The following is a 20,772-nucleotide window of genomic DNA, read 5'->3' on the forward strand; positions in this document are numbered from 1 at the left end:
GAGTTTGTGTGTTTGGTTGAGGGTATTGTTGAGAGTTTTCTTTCTTTTTTTTTTTTTTTTTGTTGGGTCCGGAAGTAGATCTTGTCTTAACTTGGGAATTTAATTTGGGCTCTTGTTCATTATTTTCTTGTCCTTTTGGACTTGTTTTTTTTTTTCTTTTTTTTTTTTTTTTTTTAAATTTTCTGTAGTGTTATCAGTTTCCATCATTACTCATATTTGGAAGCTGTTTTGCATATCTGTTTCAGTTTCTTCATTTACTATTTTATTACTGGCTTTATTGGTCTCTGATAATTGTTTTGCATGTTTTTGTGAAATATTTTTATGTGCTTCAGTTGTAGGTGGATTCTTATCGTTTTTGTTTATTATTTCTATTGTTTTATTTGAACCAAGGTATTTTTCTTTAAGGCTATTTTGGAATTTTGGCCATTCTTCATGATTTAATGAGATTAGTTTGTTTTGGATTAGCTCTTTAAATTCATTGTATACTTCATTGTGTTGATATGGTGGTCTGTTTGTGTTTTTTTTTTTTTTTTTCAGAATATGTTTCATGTTTTAAATGTGTTTCAACCATTTTCCTTGCTCCTAGGAAAGTTATGTTTCTTTTATGTTTTACCTCCGTTATTTCCTTTTCTTTTGCGTACATATTTTGGAGTATGCAGGATGGTTTTCTCTGCAATTTGTCAATTTTAATTCATTGGTACACTCTTCCTCTGAGTAATCTGGCTCTCTATCTGTACTTTCCACTTGTTTTTTTTTCCTCTGCAGGTTTCCTTGCAGTCCATACTTGTGGTAATTAAAACATCTTAGATATATATTGCTCTTTTACGTTTTACCAATTTTATCTTTTAGTATTGTTGGGCAATCGAAAGCGAGTAAATATGTAGCATTACAAGCGTATGCTGTATTTTCGTGAGCATCGGCAATATTACATACCTAATGTGCTTCAACAAGTTGTATCTTTTTTATTAGTTGGTAAATTTTTAAAACAATTACATTGATGAAAAGAGAATAAAATAAGCATTCCAATGATGTTAATTTTTCTTTTATGCGTTCAATATTTTTATGCTCCAAGTTAAAAATGAAAAAAAAAAAAAAACGGTAAAAAATGATGGCAGCAAAAAGGGAAACTATTTTTTCAATGTTTACATTTTATACGTTATGTTTGGATACATATGCGCGGGGTTAAATTTGATTGGATATGGCTGAAATTTTACAGGTATATAAACAAAGAAGTCCGTCTCTATTGGGGTTTAATTTTTTATTTTTATGACCGCAGGAAGCAAAGTTACGACTGAGCAAAGTTAACAAAGAATATTTCAAAATTGATAAGATAAATCGGCATATATCATCCATTTTCATATAGTTTCAGAATTATTTTCATGTATAATACGTAAATATTTGATAATTATTAATTTTTTTTTTTTTTTTTTTTTTTTTTTTTACATGGGTGTCACCACTTATCAAGGCCCAGAGGCCACTCAAGGATAAGGGTTAATAGGTATACATTAGTCATTGTGATTTTAGTATAGTAAACAGTGGGAATTTTGTAACTTGGATTACTTAGGGGGACGATTCAATTAGAACTTGTTCACATTGGACTTTTTCTTTTTTTTTTTTTTTTTTCATAGGTATCACCACATTATCAAGGCCAATAGGCCACTCAAGGATAAGGGTTAAAGAGTGTACAGTAGAAATTGGACAATATAATAATCATTAGTAATGAAAATTTGTTAAATTTGATAACTTATATGGAACGGCTCATCAAGAACTTATTTACGTTAGACTTGAAGACAACCATATTGTAATCAGCCGGAAAGCAGGAAAACGGAAGAAAATTCCACAGGCGTGCAGTTCTAATAAAAAAGCTTTGTTCATGGAATCTACGTTTAGGTTTAGGCACAGATAAAGAGTGGGGGGAATTATTGATAGTGTTTACAGCTAGACGAGTGTTTCTTGTGAAAGTTTGGCGAGGGGGGACCATAGATTGAAGCTCAGTCGAACACTTTCTATGAAAATAACGATACATCAGAGACAAACTCGCAACATCTCTTCTGTGAGATAGAGGTTGCAATTGTGCGGAAATTTCTTTAGAATGTTATCTTTTATAGAAATTAACAAAAAAAACAGCTCATTAATGCTAACATAATGCACTGAGCTGACTAAAGTATTCTCTTAAAAATAGAAAACTGTTTCTCTGCTTTCGTCTTACTAGTAATTTTTTTATTCTGAGTTTGTCAATTTAAAAAAAATTATTTTCAAGTTTTTCAAATTTGATTTCCAAACAATACTATATTGAAACACTGTTATTGATGCCATTTTTTGCATTAACTGTTTTTTATTTTTCAGATTTTTTTAAGTTTTAACATCGTTTTTTTTTTCCATCACGTTTGCGTTTTCTTTTTGTTTTTAAGAAATTTTAACATCGGTCATTTGCATCATGTTCGTTTTCTTTTTTTTTTCCCCGATTTTTTAAAGTTTTAACATTTTTTTTAATATAATATTAGAACAGGGTTATTACTTAGCTTATTCTTTTATTTTGATTTACCCCCCCCCCCTTCAACACACACATACACCTCTAAATACCCGGGCAATGCCGGGTACCCCCGCTAGTAACAAATAAAAGGTATTTTGTTAACTATTCTGTACTTTCACCTAACAATTAAATAAAGATATTGTAAACCTTGAATTTATTTTTAAGTCATTGTCAAGACCATTTTTTCGAATCTGTAAAACAAACCCATTTTTTTTTTTTAAACTGAGGATATCTACATAATAATTAGGTGGTTCGCTAAAGAATTTCATTGTGATACATTTTGTAATTTTTTACCTTGTTTCCACCATAACATTTTTCTTTAAAATGACTACCTTTTAAGGTTTTTGGGTATGCTGAAAACGAATATCGCATTTAAATTTTCCGCAAATATGTAGCTTTCTGGATATTAAACAATGTCATTTCTTATGTTATTGCTGGTGGCCATCTTGGTAAGCGCGTTTGTGCATAGTTTCTCGGGGTTGCGTTTGCGCGTACGAAGATGGCCACCAGTAATAACATAAGAAATGACATTGCTTAATATCCGGAAAACGTATTTGCAAAAAATTAAAATGTGATATTCGTTTTCAGCATACCCTAAAACTTAGAAAAGTAATCATTTTAAATGTTAAGGTGGAAACAAGGTAAAAAAATTACTGTTTTATTTCTTTGTTTACATAGTTGAATTTTCAGTAAAACAACAGAATAGAAATGACGAAAATTACCATCAACTGGTGAATATATAGTTGTTGCTTATCAGGATTCCTGGTACTGTGAAAACTACATCAAGGATTCATGTAGAGTATGATTTATGGTTGCATCTCAGAAAATAGAGGTATATTTGGGGCCAGATAGAGAGGATTTACAAAATTGAAAATTGGACTGGTCTCAAAATGCAGAAGTTCTGGTTGACTATGGGAATTTCCATCTTTTACAGAAATCCAAAATCTATATGAAAAAATTTTTTTCAATTTATTTCTGAGATTAATTCATATCTACTCATTTTTTTTCTTTTCTTTGAGGGGAGTAGTAAATACTGGCCATGAATGCTCTTTAGGCATTCAATGGCTACATCCCAGATTAAACTCTTTTGGTGAGGAGGCAGGAAAATGCCTGCTCTCAATAAAGCTATATTTAAATACCACTATAATACTTAGTTTTGTTCGTGAATAGACACCCGCTGTATGATACCATGTGCCACTTTAAAAAAAATGAAATTTGTACATCTGAATTTATAATCCATGGCTTATTGTAAAGAGATACATTAAATTTGACTGCATAATCAGAAAGAGCACACAATTGTACATAAGAGTGTCAAGTTTCATGAGAATAGCTTGAAAAATAAATAAATGGTGGTGAAATTACCGAATTTCTTAAAATGTTCAGGTCTGTAATTTAGCCCACTTTTTCTAAAGAAAAATGTCCACGGAAAAACCTAAATTTTGGCACTTAAAATTCTCATAACTTTTGAACTACTGATGGTATTTGCATAATTCAAACAGTTTTAAGCATCTTTTACATAGCTCTTTTCATGCAAGTTGATAGAATAACAATTATCTAAAATGAAGAACAAAAAAATCAACTGGTAATGCTAATATATGTATTTGTTGCAATCAGCCTAACATCTTTTTATATTTATACGTATGTGGTTGATCACTCATTTTTTCAGTTCCTTTTTTGTTTCTCCTTCCGTTGCTAGAGATAACTTATAGCTTTGGATCACTCCTTCAATTTATTCAGTCTTTCATGTGGGAAGACAGCATTTGTATTCGTGGAATTTATCCATTTTAAGTAAGTTTTGGGCATCTTTTTGGTTGGTGACTTCTATTAAGCTGATTGAGATTGTCGGACTAACTTCCTCATCTTGGTTGTTATTGTCACAACGTTTCGTCCGTTTTGCCCTCCGGCCTTCGTCAGGTGTTTTGTATCGAAATGGGGAACCGTTTGTTAGGAGTCTCGAACCCAACCCTTTATTATTATTACGAGGGTACCGCATTCGGACTCCAGCTAGGCTTTGGGACATAGTTGCTGATTCTGTTTTGAATGTTACTTTTTCACTGCCTTTGTTCAGGATTGAACTCAGCACCTTTGGGTAACTGTAAACTTTGATACGTCTAGGACCACTCGGCCATATGTCACTAGGACGATACAAAACACCTGACGAAGGCCGGAGGCCGAAATGTTGTGACAATAACAACCAAGATGAGGAAGTCAGTCCGACAATCTCAATCAATGAAAACACCTCATCTCAAAAATACAAACAATTACTTCTATTAAGCTGTTTCCATTTTTCATTCTGTTTTTTTTTTGTTTTTTGTTTTAGGGGTGCTTCTGTTTAGTATTTTCTCTATTAGGAATGGCGCTAACTCACCAATTTTTTCCTTTCTAGTAATTCAATAATCAGAGTCTTGGAAAATTTCTTTTTTGCGTGAATGGTAAAGCTTTTCCGTTATTTACTTTCTCATCTTCTGAGCTGGAGAGATCAGAGACATTGGAATGGTTTCTTTTTCGGTATTTAGCGCCTAAAAGTAGTAATTTATTTATTTTCATATTTCATACTTCCTACCTGCCTCAGAGTCTATAATTGGGACATGAAAGGGGCAAAACATTTGCCTTGCTTATGTCGGGGCTACGTGATAGACATATTCTTTTGGTCAGTAAAATCTCAAGCACTTTCTGTTGACTAAATTATTTCAAATTAATTTGTTTAGCTGAAGCAGATGTGAAGAGTTTTGGTCTTACCAACTGATTGACCCTTAGCCATTGCTTGCCATTATATATTTTGGAATAATATTAAATGGGTGGGAGATAAGTATTTTGCTAAGTTTGGGGTGGGTTGTATATAATAGAGCTTAAAATGACCAGCAGATTAATCAGATCAGGCCTCTCTGACCTGTCTAGCCAAAGTAAGAGCCAAAGGTATGTTAGGGAATTTGAGGTGCTTAAACCTCACCTCCAAGTCCTTCAACCACCAGGATTTTGTCCTAAGACATCATGGGTCACCACTTACAGCCAACAAGAGACTTTTACTCTCTGCAGGGGAGGGGGCAATCAGCGTTTTCTATTGGGTGACATGGGGAAAGGGGATTCTGGACAAGTACTCACGTCCAATATTGAAAGAGAAAGACTGAGTGTAAATGCAATAAATGAAATAAAAAAAGCTTACCTGACAAAATATGACATGTATGTATATGGACAGTTCACAGCACCAAATCCTGACAGCAACGCCATCAAGGTGACTCCAATCACTCCAACCCTCCCAATACACTGCTCAATAGAAAAAATTCCTAAAAAGATAAAAATTTAAAAATCTAAATAACTAGCAGAACCCTGTGGAAATTCTGCATAGCTTCCTACATCAATCTTTATTATTTACTTTTAATAATAACATTCATTTTTTGAATTAATAAATACCAAGTTAACTTTTTTTTCTCTCTTAAAAATTGTCACTGTCGGCTAAATGTTCTAAATAAATAAAAAATGAATATATCTCTTCTTTCTTCGTTTATTTAAAAATGTAACAATTTAATTCTTTTTTATATATATATATATATATATATAAATAAAACATATTTTAATTGGAATTCATTATAGAATCCCATCGCAATTACCACCTGATGAAGGCCAGACAAATAGTTGACCGAAACGCTGTGAAACAACAACAACTAATAAAGATGAGGATAATAGTCCACAATAAATAAATTAATAAAACAGTAGATGTATGCGTGTGTGTCTGTATGTGTAGGAAAATATTTAACCGATAAACTCTTAAACTACTGGCCACATAAAACTAAAATTAACAGAAATAGTAATCATACAACCGAGTAAAATCTTTGTTTGGATGGATGAATAACGCATACAGAAATGTCGGCAAGTTGAAATGCAAAATGCTCAACTTGCAAACATACTTCTATTAATTTTGCGCACAAGCAAAATCATTCATAGCTTGAAGTTGTTTAATTTTAAATCTTTATTATCTGTCAATAGCTCAAACAGTAGGGAACACGCCCAGAGCACTAAATGTTTTGATTTCCATTCTAGCTGATGGCACCCAAGTCATTTTTTCTAACTTTTGAAATCAGTACTATATATTAGGTAGAATATAATATTCAATAGAGAATTAGCTGGGTAATAATAAATACAAAATCCGTATGAATTAAAATAAATTTCAGCACATTTTACTACCAATGAAGGTCAGCCCCCCCCCCAGTTAAACAATAAATAATTAACACAAGTAGATGTAATGTATCAAGGTCTTACAACATGAAAAGAAATTGGAATCTTATGGAGGATTTCCATCATTCTAGTAATTATAGGAGCAACTGAATTCATGAAAAAAAGAATTTCAAAAACTACCTGTGAACCAAGTGAAAGAGAGATACAAATAATTGTGCTTAAAGGAACAGTTAGAATCTTAAGATTTCTCAGTGTGAATGTCTGGGATAGCAGGTGAATGACATCCGGTAGGATAACTCATCCCAAACAAAAAAGAAAATTGAAAAAAAAAAAAAAAAAAAAAAAAAATGTTAAATATATATATATATATATATATATATATACACACACGAGAAATATTTGTACCTGTCTATTAACTGCTTGTTAGACTATTAGACCTACGAACACGAAATTTCGTAAAAAGAATCACCATTTTTTTAGATTTTCAAAACAAGGAAAGACAAAAATAGAATAAGTCTAGACTCTTGATTGATTCGTTGTTTTTGTTTTATGGCATATCAACCCTTTTTAGGTTATTTAATGCCAAATCCAGTTATTTGGAGGAAAAGTTTTTTTTAATAGAATATATTTGTTTTCTTCAAATCGGTTTCTATTTAACCCATAGTTGGGACCCTAACAGGTACTTTGGGTCAGAGTGGACCTGGGAGCAATGGCAACTAAAGGGTGGCTCCACACTCCCCAAAGCCCGCAAGCTGGGGCCTTACCATCGGATCTTGTTTAAGGTCATATCCAGAACATTGTCAAAAAGTGTTTTATTTGGATTAGTCAGAACACTACTCCCATCTTGGTTATCATATTTACAACGTGGAAATTACCTGGTGTTTTCTCCATCAATCAGTATAATTTACTGTAAATAATAAATGTATGGGTATGATGACATGGAATGAAAACCCGAGTGTACCAGGTTCAAATACAGTTTGTTCCACAGACTTTCATCAAACCTACACTGATCAGCAAAAGATTCAACCCATTGGTCATTTTGCAGACGCAACATTCACATCACCATTTGTACTATAGACAGGCTAATTTAGTGAGGCTTGAGAGTAATGCAAGCCATCACCTTGTTGACATACCTCCAGAACTGCCAAGGTTTACGACATTAGAGGAAGGTGTGATCATGAATTTCTTCTCTGAGCGTGTTGCAGCAAGGACACTCAGGTGAATTCTCCATTTCAGAACTGTGTTGTATGGAATTAAGAGGTAACGCGTTACAGGCCAATCACCAGGTCAAAAAGAGTTCAGAGTTGTTAAGATAACTTGTTTCTAGCACATAACTCATTCAGAGTAGATCTCTTCTTTCTATGACTAACAACTGAATGAATGGATCGTCAGTACCCCCCCCCCACCTACTAATTCCCTATACAGTTCCTTTCTAGAGGACCAAGAAGGCATTTTAAGAACTGTGATCTGTCCCTCGGCTTATGACAGCTGTAAACTGAATGTTCAAGAATGAGGTAGGAAAAGGCACTATTGAGTTCCATGCAGATTCCAGTCCAAATTTGACTTAGGAAAGCCAGTGTCTCAGCATGTTGATAATGTAAAATCGGGCATCACTAAGCTTTCCTCACGCAGACATTGAATACAGACCTGTCTGTGAACCCAGCCCCTCTTCCTACCCAAGAGAAGTGAGAATACAAAGTGCCAGAGGACCTTTATGCAGTTTGCAGGCCAGGGAAATACGGCGAGTCAGTAAAAGATGAGAGGATTGAACCTTGGGTTTATTTTCGGCAACCTCGTAACTTTCGCTTCCCTTATTGTATCCTTTAGTCCTTGTATTCCATGAGCAATGTTTCTGACAAAGGGGAAGAATTGCTGTTTTCTGTATTGGAAGCTATGCGTATAACATTTATCTTTGGAAAGATCTAGGTGGCACATAATTCCGCTCTACCCTTTCAGAAAAGTTTCATTCGAAGTTAATTAATCAACACTGTATTTCCAACACTTTGTTCCTAGACAAAAGGCCAAAAAGTTTTTAATTGGAAAAAATACACAATTTTAAAGACTGTTACTTACCATGTTTAGGACTGAGTATAGGAAAAGGGTCACCAATTTTCCAAAAGAAATATAAAAAGATACACCAGGTAACGCCAGTGAGGGTCATGCGGGCATGTTTCTTTTGCGGCACTGTGCAATAGATCAACACAAAAAATTTAAAAAGATGTTTATTATTTAAAGAAATAACACATTTTTTTTTTTTTTTAAATAAGTACTTATACAGAATAGAGACCATGATATCCCCACCTCTCCAAAACACAAAAGCCAATCATATATTATCTAATTTTTATTTTTAGGAATCTGCTGAGATGAGGCTTCATAATTTGTGTATTCATTTTTTTTTTTTTTTTTTGCAGATTGTTATCCTCATCTTCACAGTTGTTGTTGCTTCACCATGTTTCGGCCAACTGATCCTCTGGCCTTCTTCAGGTGGTTAACCGCGATGGAATAGGAATGCCGAGACTTGTAACTGTATCCTATACCGTTGCGATTAACCACCTGAAGAAGGCCAGAGGATGAGTTGGCCGAAACATGGCGAAACAACAACGAAGATGAGGATAACAGTCCACAAAAAAAAAAAAAAAAAAAAAAAAAAAAAAAAATGAATACATAAATTATGAAGGATTCAAAGGATTCCAAAAAAAATAAAAATAAAATATATAATACCATTCGGTACAGACCTGACAATGGAATACCAGTTAAAAACACAAAATTGTATTTAGAAGATCATAAAATCCAACCTTGGTCGCCCTTTGGGGCCCGTGGCACAGTGGATAGAGATGTTGAGTCTTTACGGTTTCAGGTGAACATTGTCTAAAGATAGCGGTTTCAATCCTACCCAAAGCAGGCCAGAGGATTAATTGGCCAAAACATGAGACAACGACAACTATGGAAGGCAGTAATTACTGAGGATACAATCACAAGACTCAGCATTCCTATGCCATCATGGTTAACCACCTGAAGAAGGCCAGAGGATGAGTTGGTCGAAACGTGGTGAAGCAACAACTATGAAGATGAGGATAACAGCCCACAAAAAATGTATACACAATGGCCAATGTTTAAAACATTGGCACAGTTAAAAATAAAGGGGGGGGGGGAACAATTGTAATAAAAAAAAAAATAAATTAATAAAAAAAATGGTCATCATAAGGTAGTTGTTCAATAATGTTATTATTTAGAAAGCCATTGTAAACATGAAGATGTGCTTTTTAACCATTCTGTACTTTGACTTAATTTAATAAACAAAACGATACTGTTTGTCAATTGTCGGCTGCTGTGATTTTATCGGTTAAGTGTTTCAACACGTTTTGGTAGTTTATATAAGCTGCCAGGAATATGCTTACAACGCAGTCCCTATTTCTCATAAATACCAAAAAACTCGACCGCTCAAACAATTAAATAATCAACAGGTAGAGATCTATGAAATTTTATATTAATCATATCAAGTTTATCCCATGTAGGTTGGGAAAGAGAGAGAGAGTAGGGGGAGGGAGCAAAATACAAAAGGGAGAGAGAGAGAGTGAGAGGATGAGAAGGTAAGAGAAAGATAAAGGATGAGATGAGAGGAGGATGAGAAGGTGAGAGAAAGAGATAGAGGATGAGAAGGCGAGAGGGTTGAAAGAGAGGGCGAGAGAGAGAAAAACAAAGGGCAAAAAATGGCGAGAGAGTGTGAGAGAAAATGTGAGAGAGATGATGAGAGAGAAAGAGAGGGTGAGAGAGACAGACAGAAAGGAGGGGAGAGAGAGGGCAAGAGAGAGTGTGAGAGAGAGAGAGAGGGTGAGAGAAAGAAAGACAATGAATGAGAGGGTGAGAAAGAGGATGACAACAGAAAGAGAGAGCATGACGAGGTAGGAGAAAAAGAAAAGAGAAAAAGATGGAAAAGAAAAGAGAAAAAAAATGGAAAAGAAAAGAGAAAAATGCCACTTACCATTCTCATTAAAATATCACAGGAGTTTATCATCGACATTTGATGGCATTAACAGGTTGCATGGCATACCAATAAAACCCCCAACTGCCCTCACCCTACAGTCCCACCTGTCGACTTACCTAGCCTGATGGTGCAGACCACAGAGTAGGCTATGTGCATGGGCAAAATAGCAATCAGCACAAACAAGATGGCGTAGAGGCCCAGCTTCCAATGGAAGTATCTGGAACTGAAAACAAACATTAAATACAAGACAAATAATCACCAAGGAATATAAACACATGATCAAACAATTGGAAAAAAAGAAAGAGAAAAAAAAAAATAAGAGAGAAATGAGTTTTGCTTTGAAAGTTCTGAACCAAATTCTTCCAGATTATTTGCAGCTGTTTTAACAGGAGAAAGGCAAAATAGTTTTCAGCTCTGATAGTGGAATTGGCAAACATGATCAAAGTTCCATCAAGGCTATTAAATTTGTTCTGCTCTAATACTCTCAAGAAATTGTGATTTCAATCTCATTCAACAATTAGAATATTTACCACCACCGATTGCTATGGATAATAACACTGGCTGAGAGCTCATCATTCAAATTCCTTGACCTAACATTCATAGGCAACATTAATTGGAGCAAATAGATAGAAGACATTGACAAGGCTGCTGCAAAGAAGGTACAGCAAAATCCCACTCTTTTTGCTGTAGATGTCCCTTGATGCTGGAGAGCCTTCTATTCTGAATGTTTCTTCCCTTGTATTGCTAGGTTTTGGAATTCCCTCCCTGTAACCTGCTTCTTCGATTATACTAACATGCACAATAGCATAAACAAACATATCACATCCTCTAATTCAGAGTAGTCTCTTGTTACAATTTGCCTTGTTTGAGGTGAATCCGAGTGAAAATTAAAAAATATGTATGAATAAAATAAAAGGGCATTCATTATCTCCCTTAATTTGGAGTTGTGTGCCCTTGTCTTCTATATCTAAAAGAGTTAATTATTATTACCGACATAAATAGTATCATTAAAAAATAAATATTATGCTTTACATACTTATTTGTGACGTATTTGCGTTAAAAAAAAAAAAAAAAAAGAAAAAGAAAAAAAGTGGTTATAGTTGGCTAACGTCTTCCTTAATTTTCCGTGTGGTTGCTACTGGAACCGGTGAAGAGGCAGAAGAGTTCCTTTGCTATTTTCTCTCACGTCTATATCTCCCCTGTCCATGTACTTTTTTTTTTATTATTACGTTTTAGTGAAAACAGCTTTTTCCAATCTTTTTTTTTTTCTTAAAAATTATTGAAAACATTTTTTCAATTATTTTTTTTATTAAAAATTATTGAACATAACTATAAAATTTCAAATAAAAAAAAAAATTGTTATTTTTATAATTTTGTTATTAAAAGTACAAATAAAAACTACTTGTTATTTTTATCTATATAATTTTGATAATTTTTTTTTTATTGTATACTTTTCAATAATGTCTTTTCTATATTTTATTAGCAGGGCACATGGCATTGCCTGGTCGTAAAACACGCTTAAATATATTTTGATTAATGCAGATTTCGTATTTATTATTATATCATATTGGACCGAATATAGTAATGATTTAAAAAGTAAAAGACTTGGGTGCCATCACAGAGAATCGAAACCAGAACGTTTAGCTCATGATTTATTTTATCCTCTGTCGTTAATGACTGAGCTATGAAGACATGCTTGCTACAAGGTTAAAAACTAAAACATGAATCAATGCTGTCGTTCAACCTTCACCTGGCAAATTTCATTTTTTTTTTTTTTTTTTTTTAATTTTCACTTTTGTATTAATTTTCCCCAAGCTAAAAACCAAATACAAAGTTTCACATGTGTTCAAATACCTTATATATGAAATTTCATGTCTAAACCAAAAACTGTAGGAGCAGTTTCGTAGGCAAAATTTTTAAAATAAAATATGCATACATAAATATATATGGAAAGTTTTGTGTTTACTATAAACTTTATATGCAAATATTACGCAAGTATAAATCATGTAGAATACCTGCATGAATATAATTACACGTAATAGTTAATTAAAGATGAGAAAACCGAAAAAACTAATAGGGAATTAAAATAATGTTTAAAAGAATATGCAGATTAGCTAGATCTTTTGCTAGTTAATGCAATTCCATGACCCATATATATATATAAAAAAAAAAAAAAAAAAGCAGTATTTTCTTTTTAAATAAATAGAAAAATGGGTTTTTGATATGAATATGAATACAAAAAAACAAAAAAAATTATAAGAGTATAGATTTGAATAAATCATTTAACAAAGCAAGTATGGACTAGTAACAACCACACACACAAAAAATTAATATTAATAGAAGTTTTATGCAATTTAATTTGCTGTATAGCAATCGTAAGTAAAAGAATCTGATTCTGTGTTTAGCAGGACATGGATTATTTTATTCAGTTTCTCCTCATATATACGGCAAATTAAACTTCTTTTAAATATGAAAACATTTTTAATGCAAATGGGCCACAAATGGGTACATAAAGCTAAATAAATAATTTCCCAACAATATTTCCTTTAAAATAATTTATTTCAGTAATAATAATAATTACCCTATATTTTGTTAAATTTTCCAAGTCGGATCCAAACAGGAATTACACAAACAAATCAGACTTAGCTTTTGATGAGGCAATTTACATTTGTTATTGTTGTACCATGATTTTGGCAGTATAAAAACATACTTTACTACATTTTAAAAATTACTTAGGCCCAAACACTATATTAAGAAACATTTTTAACTAATTACTTAAATAGCAAGAGGAATAATTCAATATAAATAATATAAAAAGAGTTGTCACCCTTACAAGTAAATTTTTTTTTACTTTGTGGTCACCACTTATCAAGGTCCAGAAGCAACTCAGGGGTAAGGATTATTGCGTGTACAGTAATCAATGGGATAGTATCATAGTAATCGTTAGTACTGGAGATTTGATAAAGTGTCTTAAGGGGGCAGTTCATCAGGAATTTGTTTATGTTGGACTTTAAGTTGCAGTCAGGTGGGAAACAGGCAAACGGAAGAGAGTTCCACAGGCGTGCACTTCTAAGAAAGTTCATGGAGTTTTGATTTAGGCAGATAAAGAGTGGGGAAAATTATTAACAGTGGGTTCAGCTAGACGGATGTTTACCGTGAAAGATTGGCGAGGGGGGATGAGAGATTGGAGCTCAGATGAGCACTCGCCATGGAAATAACAATAAAACAAGGACAGGCTTGCAACGTCTCTTCTGTGGGAGAGAGGTTGCAGGGAAGAGAAAAGGGCATCCCCCACTAAGCCACAAAGTCTATTTTGTACTCTGTCCAGGTAGGATAGGCTGTTTTTAGCAGCTCCTGCCCAGATGTGTCAGCAGTACTCCATCCTTGGACGTACTTGGCTTTTATACAGATAGAGAATTGTATCTGTTGTGAGATATCTTCTGGAGCGGTAGAAGGATCCCACCATTTTCCCAGCGACCTTGGCAACAGACCTGATGTACATGTTCCATTTCAGATCAGGAGTAAAAAAAATTTAATTTCTTTTTCTATATACATTTATGAAATGGACAAACAAATGAGTTTAATACAACTCAGGTAATGCTGTGTGTGTGTATATATATATATATATATATATATAAAATCAAGAAGTAAAAATTAAGTTTACAAGGCAAAAGCTTCTGTAAACTTAAAGAGAATATAAATATTAATATTTATAAAGTAAAAAAGTTCATTACAACCAAAATAGGAAATAGAGCTTGTCATAAAAGAACACAAATTATAATTTACAATTTATTGTTTGACAGGATACTCGAAAAGAAATATTAAGATTTCTTTAATCCATGTAGTTTCAAAGAACGTGCCATTTTTATCAGAGGAAAGATATTAGCAAACAATTATTATAGTGAAGCTATGAATTTGCTAGTACTAGCATAAATTGAAACTGCATTATATGAAAACTAGTGATATATGCAAAAAAAAAAAAAAAAAAAAAAAAAAAAAAGTTAGTGTAAAGAGTTCATGAAATGGAAAAATAAAAAAAATGAAAACAAATAAGATAAAAATGCAAATGAAAGGATATGCAGTGGTAAGGTTGTTCCAGAAGGCAAAATGGTCATAAACTTTGGTGTTCTCATAAGAAATAGTCTTGTAATGTTGACAAAGTGATCCAAATTAAAAATCCAAAATGAGCATAATCCAATTAACCTGTAGAAAAAACTGTTTGCAAGCAATCTACATATATAAAAATGAAACTCTTGGTATGTTCGTTTTCGATAAACTAAAAATTACAGGCCCGTTTTCCTTCGCATTTTGCGATAGTGTTTTTACCTAATCCAAGCATGTTTTTATATATTTAAAAGTAAAAAAATATTACAATATTAAAGAAAAACTTTTCGACATTGTTTCTTTTCGGTCGACCATTTTGAAATGACGAAAATAGCGATTGTGACTACACGTGCGAAAAAACCCCCCAAAAAAACTTTTTTTTACGAATCGTTAAAAGAATAAAACCAAAATTATTACAGTAAATCGTTTCTTTTTAATTTTGTTACATATTTTTTTTTTCCTGGCGATTTTATTATATTTGCTTTTGTTGATGGTGATTTATTTATGTTTTTATTGTGTAGCTTTGTTATGCTTTGATAATCAGTGACGCTCGGCAAAAGCCAGCGGTTGATGACATATTTCAAGCAAAGCCGAGTGGCCAATTAGTTACGCCTGAAATTTCTGGTTACCATTAATAAAAGTTACTTTTTACCTACATGGCTCATTGTTTTTTAGTACTTTTAAGTAGTTTTAAATGCTCTTTCACCTATCTAAAATAATAAATAAAATAATAAAATAAAGTGCAACTGACGAAAAAGTATTTTTTTAAAGTGTGAAATTATTCAAAATTGAAGAAATAAACTATAACTAAAAATAAAATTATTTAAAAAAAAAAATCACACAACACTTCAAATCATTGTGAATTTATTCAACCGGTCCTTTGGAAAAGAAATATTTTAAATAAAGTGGCGCTTCTGCACTTATGTTACTGTGCTATTTTTTTAAATAGTATTTTCAAGTTAAATACAAGTTTTACAATATCTTTATTTATCAAATTGTTAGGTGAAAGTATAGAATAGTTACAAAACACTCGCCAGTTCCGGTAGACTAGCACGTCTTCCAAGCCAAGGCTTGAACCTAGAACCGTCGTGTTGACAGTTGGCAGTTCTCCCACTTGACCACGGAAGCGATGCCTGCAAATAACCTGTCCGAATGTCTAACCCAGTCGGTTTTTAATGTGTGGAAAATCTAGCACTAAAAAAAAAAAAAAAAAAAAAAAAAGGATAGTAACAAAAATAAAAATTGCCTCAGTCTAGAAGATTTCTCCACTGATCAAGGAAAAAAATGGTGAAGTGTAGTTCACCCTCTGTTTCTCTCCCTCTATCTCTCCCTATCACCCTCTTCATCTCTCTTTGAGCCCCCTTTCTCTCTCTCCCTCTATCCCCTTCTCTCTTTTCCTCTGTCTCTCTCCCTCTGTTTCTAACTCTCTCTCCTTCTCTCTGAGAGAGATAGAGGGAGTGAGAGATAAAGATATCTCCATCCCTCTATCTCTCTCTCTCTATCATCCTCTCTTTTTTTCTATCTCTATATCTTCCTCTCTATCCATCCCTAATCCTTCATCCTATTTTAGTCTCCTAAATTAATTACAGTAAATAAGACATTGTCAAAACATGGATAAATCCTGTTTTAGCTACCTAATTTACTTACTGTGAGAATAGAAGTTATTTGGAAATTATTGCTACCTTGACCAGCACCAGGAGTAACTAGTAAAACCTTTCTAATTAAATTGATTTTAGCACCCATTCGAAGCTTTAGCCCTTGGTGCAAGTGGAATAGTTGCGATCATACTACTAGGTAAAACTACTCATTCTGCTTTGAAATTACTAGTAAACATTCAATTTTTCAAAACTCCCATATTCAATATCTCCAAAACATCCAGTACAGGAAAATATTGCAGAAATGCAAACTTATTGTTTGGGATGAATGCACAATGGCACACAAAAAATCACTTGAGGATCTTGGTCGATCCTTGCAAGATTTGCGTGGCAGGAGATTTCAGACAAATGTTACCTATCAACACCAGCAGATGAAATAAATGCTTGCCTCAAGTACTCTACTTTTTGGCGTGATGTGAAGATATTAAACTTAACTCAAAATATGCATGTCCAGTTGCAGAATGTTCGATCTGCACAGAAATTTTTGCATCACTTGTGGGAAATTGGGTACGAAAAAGTGCCAGCTGATCCGAGTTAAGGGCAAATTTCTTTGACTCTTAACTTCTGTAATTTAGTTACATCAAAGGAAGAATTGGTAAAAAAGTTTTTTCCAGATATTCAAATTATACGAATTCCAGTTGGCTGAGTGAACGAGCTATTCTTGCAGCTCAATAGAAAGACATCCAGGAACTTAACGATATTATTCAGCTTAAAATTCCAAATGTGGTAGTCATATACAAATCCATCAACGCTGTTGTGGAAGCAGGTAAAATGGTTAATTATCCAACAGCTAGATTTGCCAGGGATGCCATCGCATGTACTGCAATTGAAAATTGGCATACTAATTATGTGGTGAAATATAAACCAATCCAAGCTTTGCAATGGCATATGGTTTGCAGTAAAAAAAAAAAAATAATGAACAATATCATAGAAACAACAATCTTAACAGGACCTTTCACAGGTGAAGATATCTTCATTCCACCAGATGCACCATTACACTTTAGGAAATTACACTTTCCAATTTGATTGTCATTTGCAATCACCATACCAAAGCTCAGGGAACAATCTTTACAATTTGTGGCTTACAGCTACACACTGACTGTTTCTCACATGGACAATTTATGTTGCATGTTCAAGAGTCATCAAACCAGAAAATCTCTATATCAACTAAGAAAATGGAACAACAAAAAACTGTATACACATACAAACTGGGAAATTACGCCTATAAGATAAGAAACATGCATTTTCTCATTTTGGAATTTTTTCCATTGCGCCAATTTGAGCCACAGCAACGCATGCCGGGGTACAGCTAGTATATCTATATAAATAAAAATGGAAATGTATGTTTGTGACTTATCAATAATCTAAATAACCACTGGACTGATTGCTTTGACATTTTGGTATAGCATTTTCATTGTATGGATGCATGTTTTTATATCTCTCTTTAATTATAACGTTATATTTAATTTTTATTTAATTAATAAATTAAGTGGATTTTTTAGTAACAATGTTGTCATTTTTTTTTATATAGGGAAATATATATATATATATATGATTCACCGGTCACGTGACATGGATAAAACATTAAACTTTCACATTTGTTTAGGCTGTAGGATAAATGTAAAAGTTAACAAGTAGGACGGACGGTTATATACCAAATTTTTATTTTTCAATATTTTGCATTTTTAATTATAAAATGAAACACATTTATTCATTTTAAAACTTCATTTTGCATTATTTCATTTTTGATTTGTTAAACAATTATGATTATATGCAACTGTTACATTCTGTTTACATTAAGTGTTGAATGTTCCATGGTCCAACAATATATTTGTACAACTAAATGGCAAATCTGACGTTTTATAAATGCATGTGCATTGTACAGGTAACCTTTTTTATTGATTAAATTTTTAATGATTTTCATGTCAAATATTTTTAATGCTCATTTTATGAATATATTTATTTAAAAAAATTAATAATGGAGCAGAAAATGTTTTTATATTTAATATTTTACTTTTTATATTTCGAGCAGTTTTCTGCTCTTGAGTGCTACTTTTTGTGATCAATAGCAGAGGACTGCTTGAAATATAAACAATAAAATATAAAAAACATTGTTTTTATGCTCCTAAAAACCCTCATAACCTTGAAATTATATATATATATATTAGTACTAAGTTATGAAAATAACTATAGTAATTAAGCTACAAAGGATTTTCTACGTTTCATTCTTATGAGAATTCCTCAGGACTAGTGCATGGAATTGATGCTACCATGCATATTTATATATAAACATAGTATTAAGTTTACTAGTTAACCTGATTCTGTGTCATTTCTGCTCCTGTTTTCAGCAGCCAATGATAGTGCTTTTATCAGACAAAGATTCAATTGACTTGTAATTCACCTCTCTTTGGTCCTTTGTAGAGGTGCGAGCATCTTTCTTTGTGTATTAAAAGATAACCTTGGGTTAACCTGGGTGTGCTTAGATATGTCTCCTTATATTTTTGTTTACATTAGTTTAATTTTTATTTATCATATATATATATATATATATATATATACACACACACACACACACACCAGATGACTGAAAAGTAAGTCAATATTTTAAAATACATAAAATTTATTTTTGAAATATAATTTATACAATTAATGAATGTGAGAAGAAATATATATATATATATATAGCGTCTTCATTTGCCACCAGTTTTTCAAATCGACCAGGACTCACATTAACTTATTTCACAAGAAACTCTTGCTGAATGGTAGTTATAACTTCAAGTATTTGTCTTTAAAGTTATAAATTTTTTGGTTTGGTTGAATAGACTTGCTCTTTCAGTCAAACTCAGAGAAAAAAGTCAGGTCTTCTGACCGGCTATCCATCTTTCAGGGAATTGGGCATTCAGCCATTCACAAACAACAATAGCAAAGTGTGGAAGACATTTTGAAAAAAAAAAAAAAAAAAAAAAAAAAAAAAAAAAATCAAATCTTCAATATTGTCCCAAGTACTAATAATTCGCTGAATTTCATCTCTCAATATAGTGAGGTGAGGTATATATATATATATATATATATATATATATATATATATATATATATATATATATATATTATTTTTATATATTATTTAAGGTATTGTTATCCTAAAATTTAATCTGTGTATACTGTTTGCTATTTTGTTTCTGCAGTTTAATATATTTTGGTGTTCTTTAAAATTAAGGCTTGTAAAATTCTCATTCAGACAATCTATGGGTCATCTAAATTTCTACACATACTGGCTTGTCATGTATGTCTAAGTAACGTCTGTCTCAGGAATAGTCTTTACCAAACTCCTGTCAATTTTTGGCCTACAGACTTGAAACTTGATATTTATTAGGTTGGTGCAAAAACAATATCGTTTTCTTACATGTTACTTTTATTAGCATCACAAGTGTATGCTGTATTTTCGTGGCCATCGGCAATATGACATACCTAATGTGCTTCAACAAGTCATATCTTTTTTATTAGTAGATCAATCTTTAACAGAATTATATTGATGTTTTTATGCTCCAAGTTAAAAACGAAAGAACAGTAAAAAATGACGACAACAAAGAGGGAAACAGTTTTTTCAATGTTTACATTTCATATGTTATGTTTGGATACATATGCGCAGGGTTAAATTTGATTGGATATAGCTAAAATTTTACAGGCTATATAAACAAAGAAGTCTGTCTCTTCTGGTGTTTGATTTTTATTTTTATGACCACAGGAAGCAAAGTTACGACTGAGCAAAGTTGACAAAGAATATTTCAAAATTGATAAGATAAATCGGTATATGTCATCCATTTTCATATAGATAATAGTTTCAGAATTATTTTCATGTATAATATGTAAATATTTGATAATTATTAATTGTGCAGAAAATACTTTAAAATGTTATCTTTTATAGAAATTCAAATCACTTAAAGGGAAATGATGTCAGCGATGGTTAGCGCACAGCTAACCATCGCTGTTAGCATATTAATAAGTCTGTATTCTCTTAAAAATAGAAAACTGCTTTTTTCTGCTTTCAAAATGAAAGCAGAAAGTTTCATTTTTTATTCTGGGTTTGTCAATTTAAAAACATTATTTTCAAGTTTTTCAAATTTGATTTCTAAACAATACTATTTTGTTATTTTTAACGCTTGTAGTACACATGTACTAAAAGCATTAAAAAAAAAATAAAATGTATTAAGTACATGCGTTTGTTTTTTAGTTAAAAAAAAATATATATATATATATAAAAGGTACTTGTGCATTTATGTTACTGTGCTGAAATAATAACGTTACTTAGAACCCCATTCTTA

At 32.3% G+C, this 20,772-nt stretch overlaps 1 protein-coding gene across 1 annotated transcript in view; it reads right to left on the bottom strand.

The window, feature by feature from the left end:
- Positions 1 to 20,772, bottom strand: part of LOC145277919 (Golgi pH regulator-like) — a 104,799-nt gene that overhangs the window by 53,611 nt on the left and 30,416 nt on the right. Inside the window, exons 4-6 of the mRNA XM_080129986.1 lie at positions 10,808 to 10,914; positions 8,780 to 8,890; positions 5,697 to 5,817 (exon numbers count right to left, since the gene is read on the bottom strand). Coding sequence (XP_079986112.1) covers positions 5,697 to 5,817; positions 8,780 to 8,890; positions 10,808 to 10,914 — 339 coding nt within the window. The remainder of the gene's footprint in view (positions 1 to 5,696; positions 5,818 to 8,779; positions 8,891 to 10,807; positions 10,915 to 20,772) is intronic.

This window comes from Euprymna scolopes, chromosome 6, assembly GCF_053919585.1.
Source record: "Euprymna scolopes isolate OS-2025 chromosome 6, ASM5391958v1, whole genome shotgun sequence".
In the NCBI taxonomy this organism is placed as follows: Eukaryota; Metazoa; Mollusca; class Cephalopoda; order Sepiida; family Sepiolidae; genus Euprymna; species Euprymna scolopes.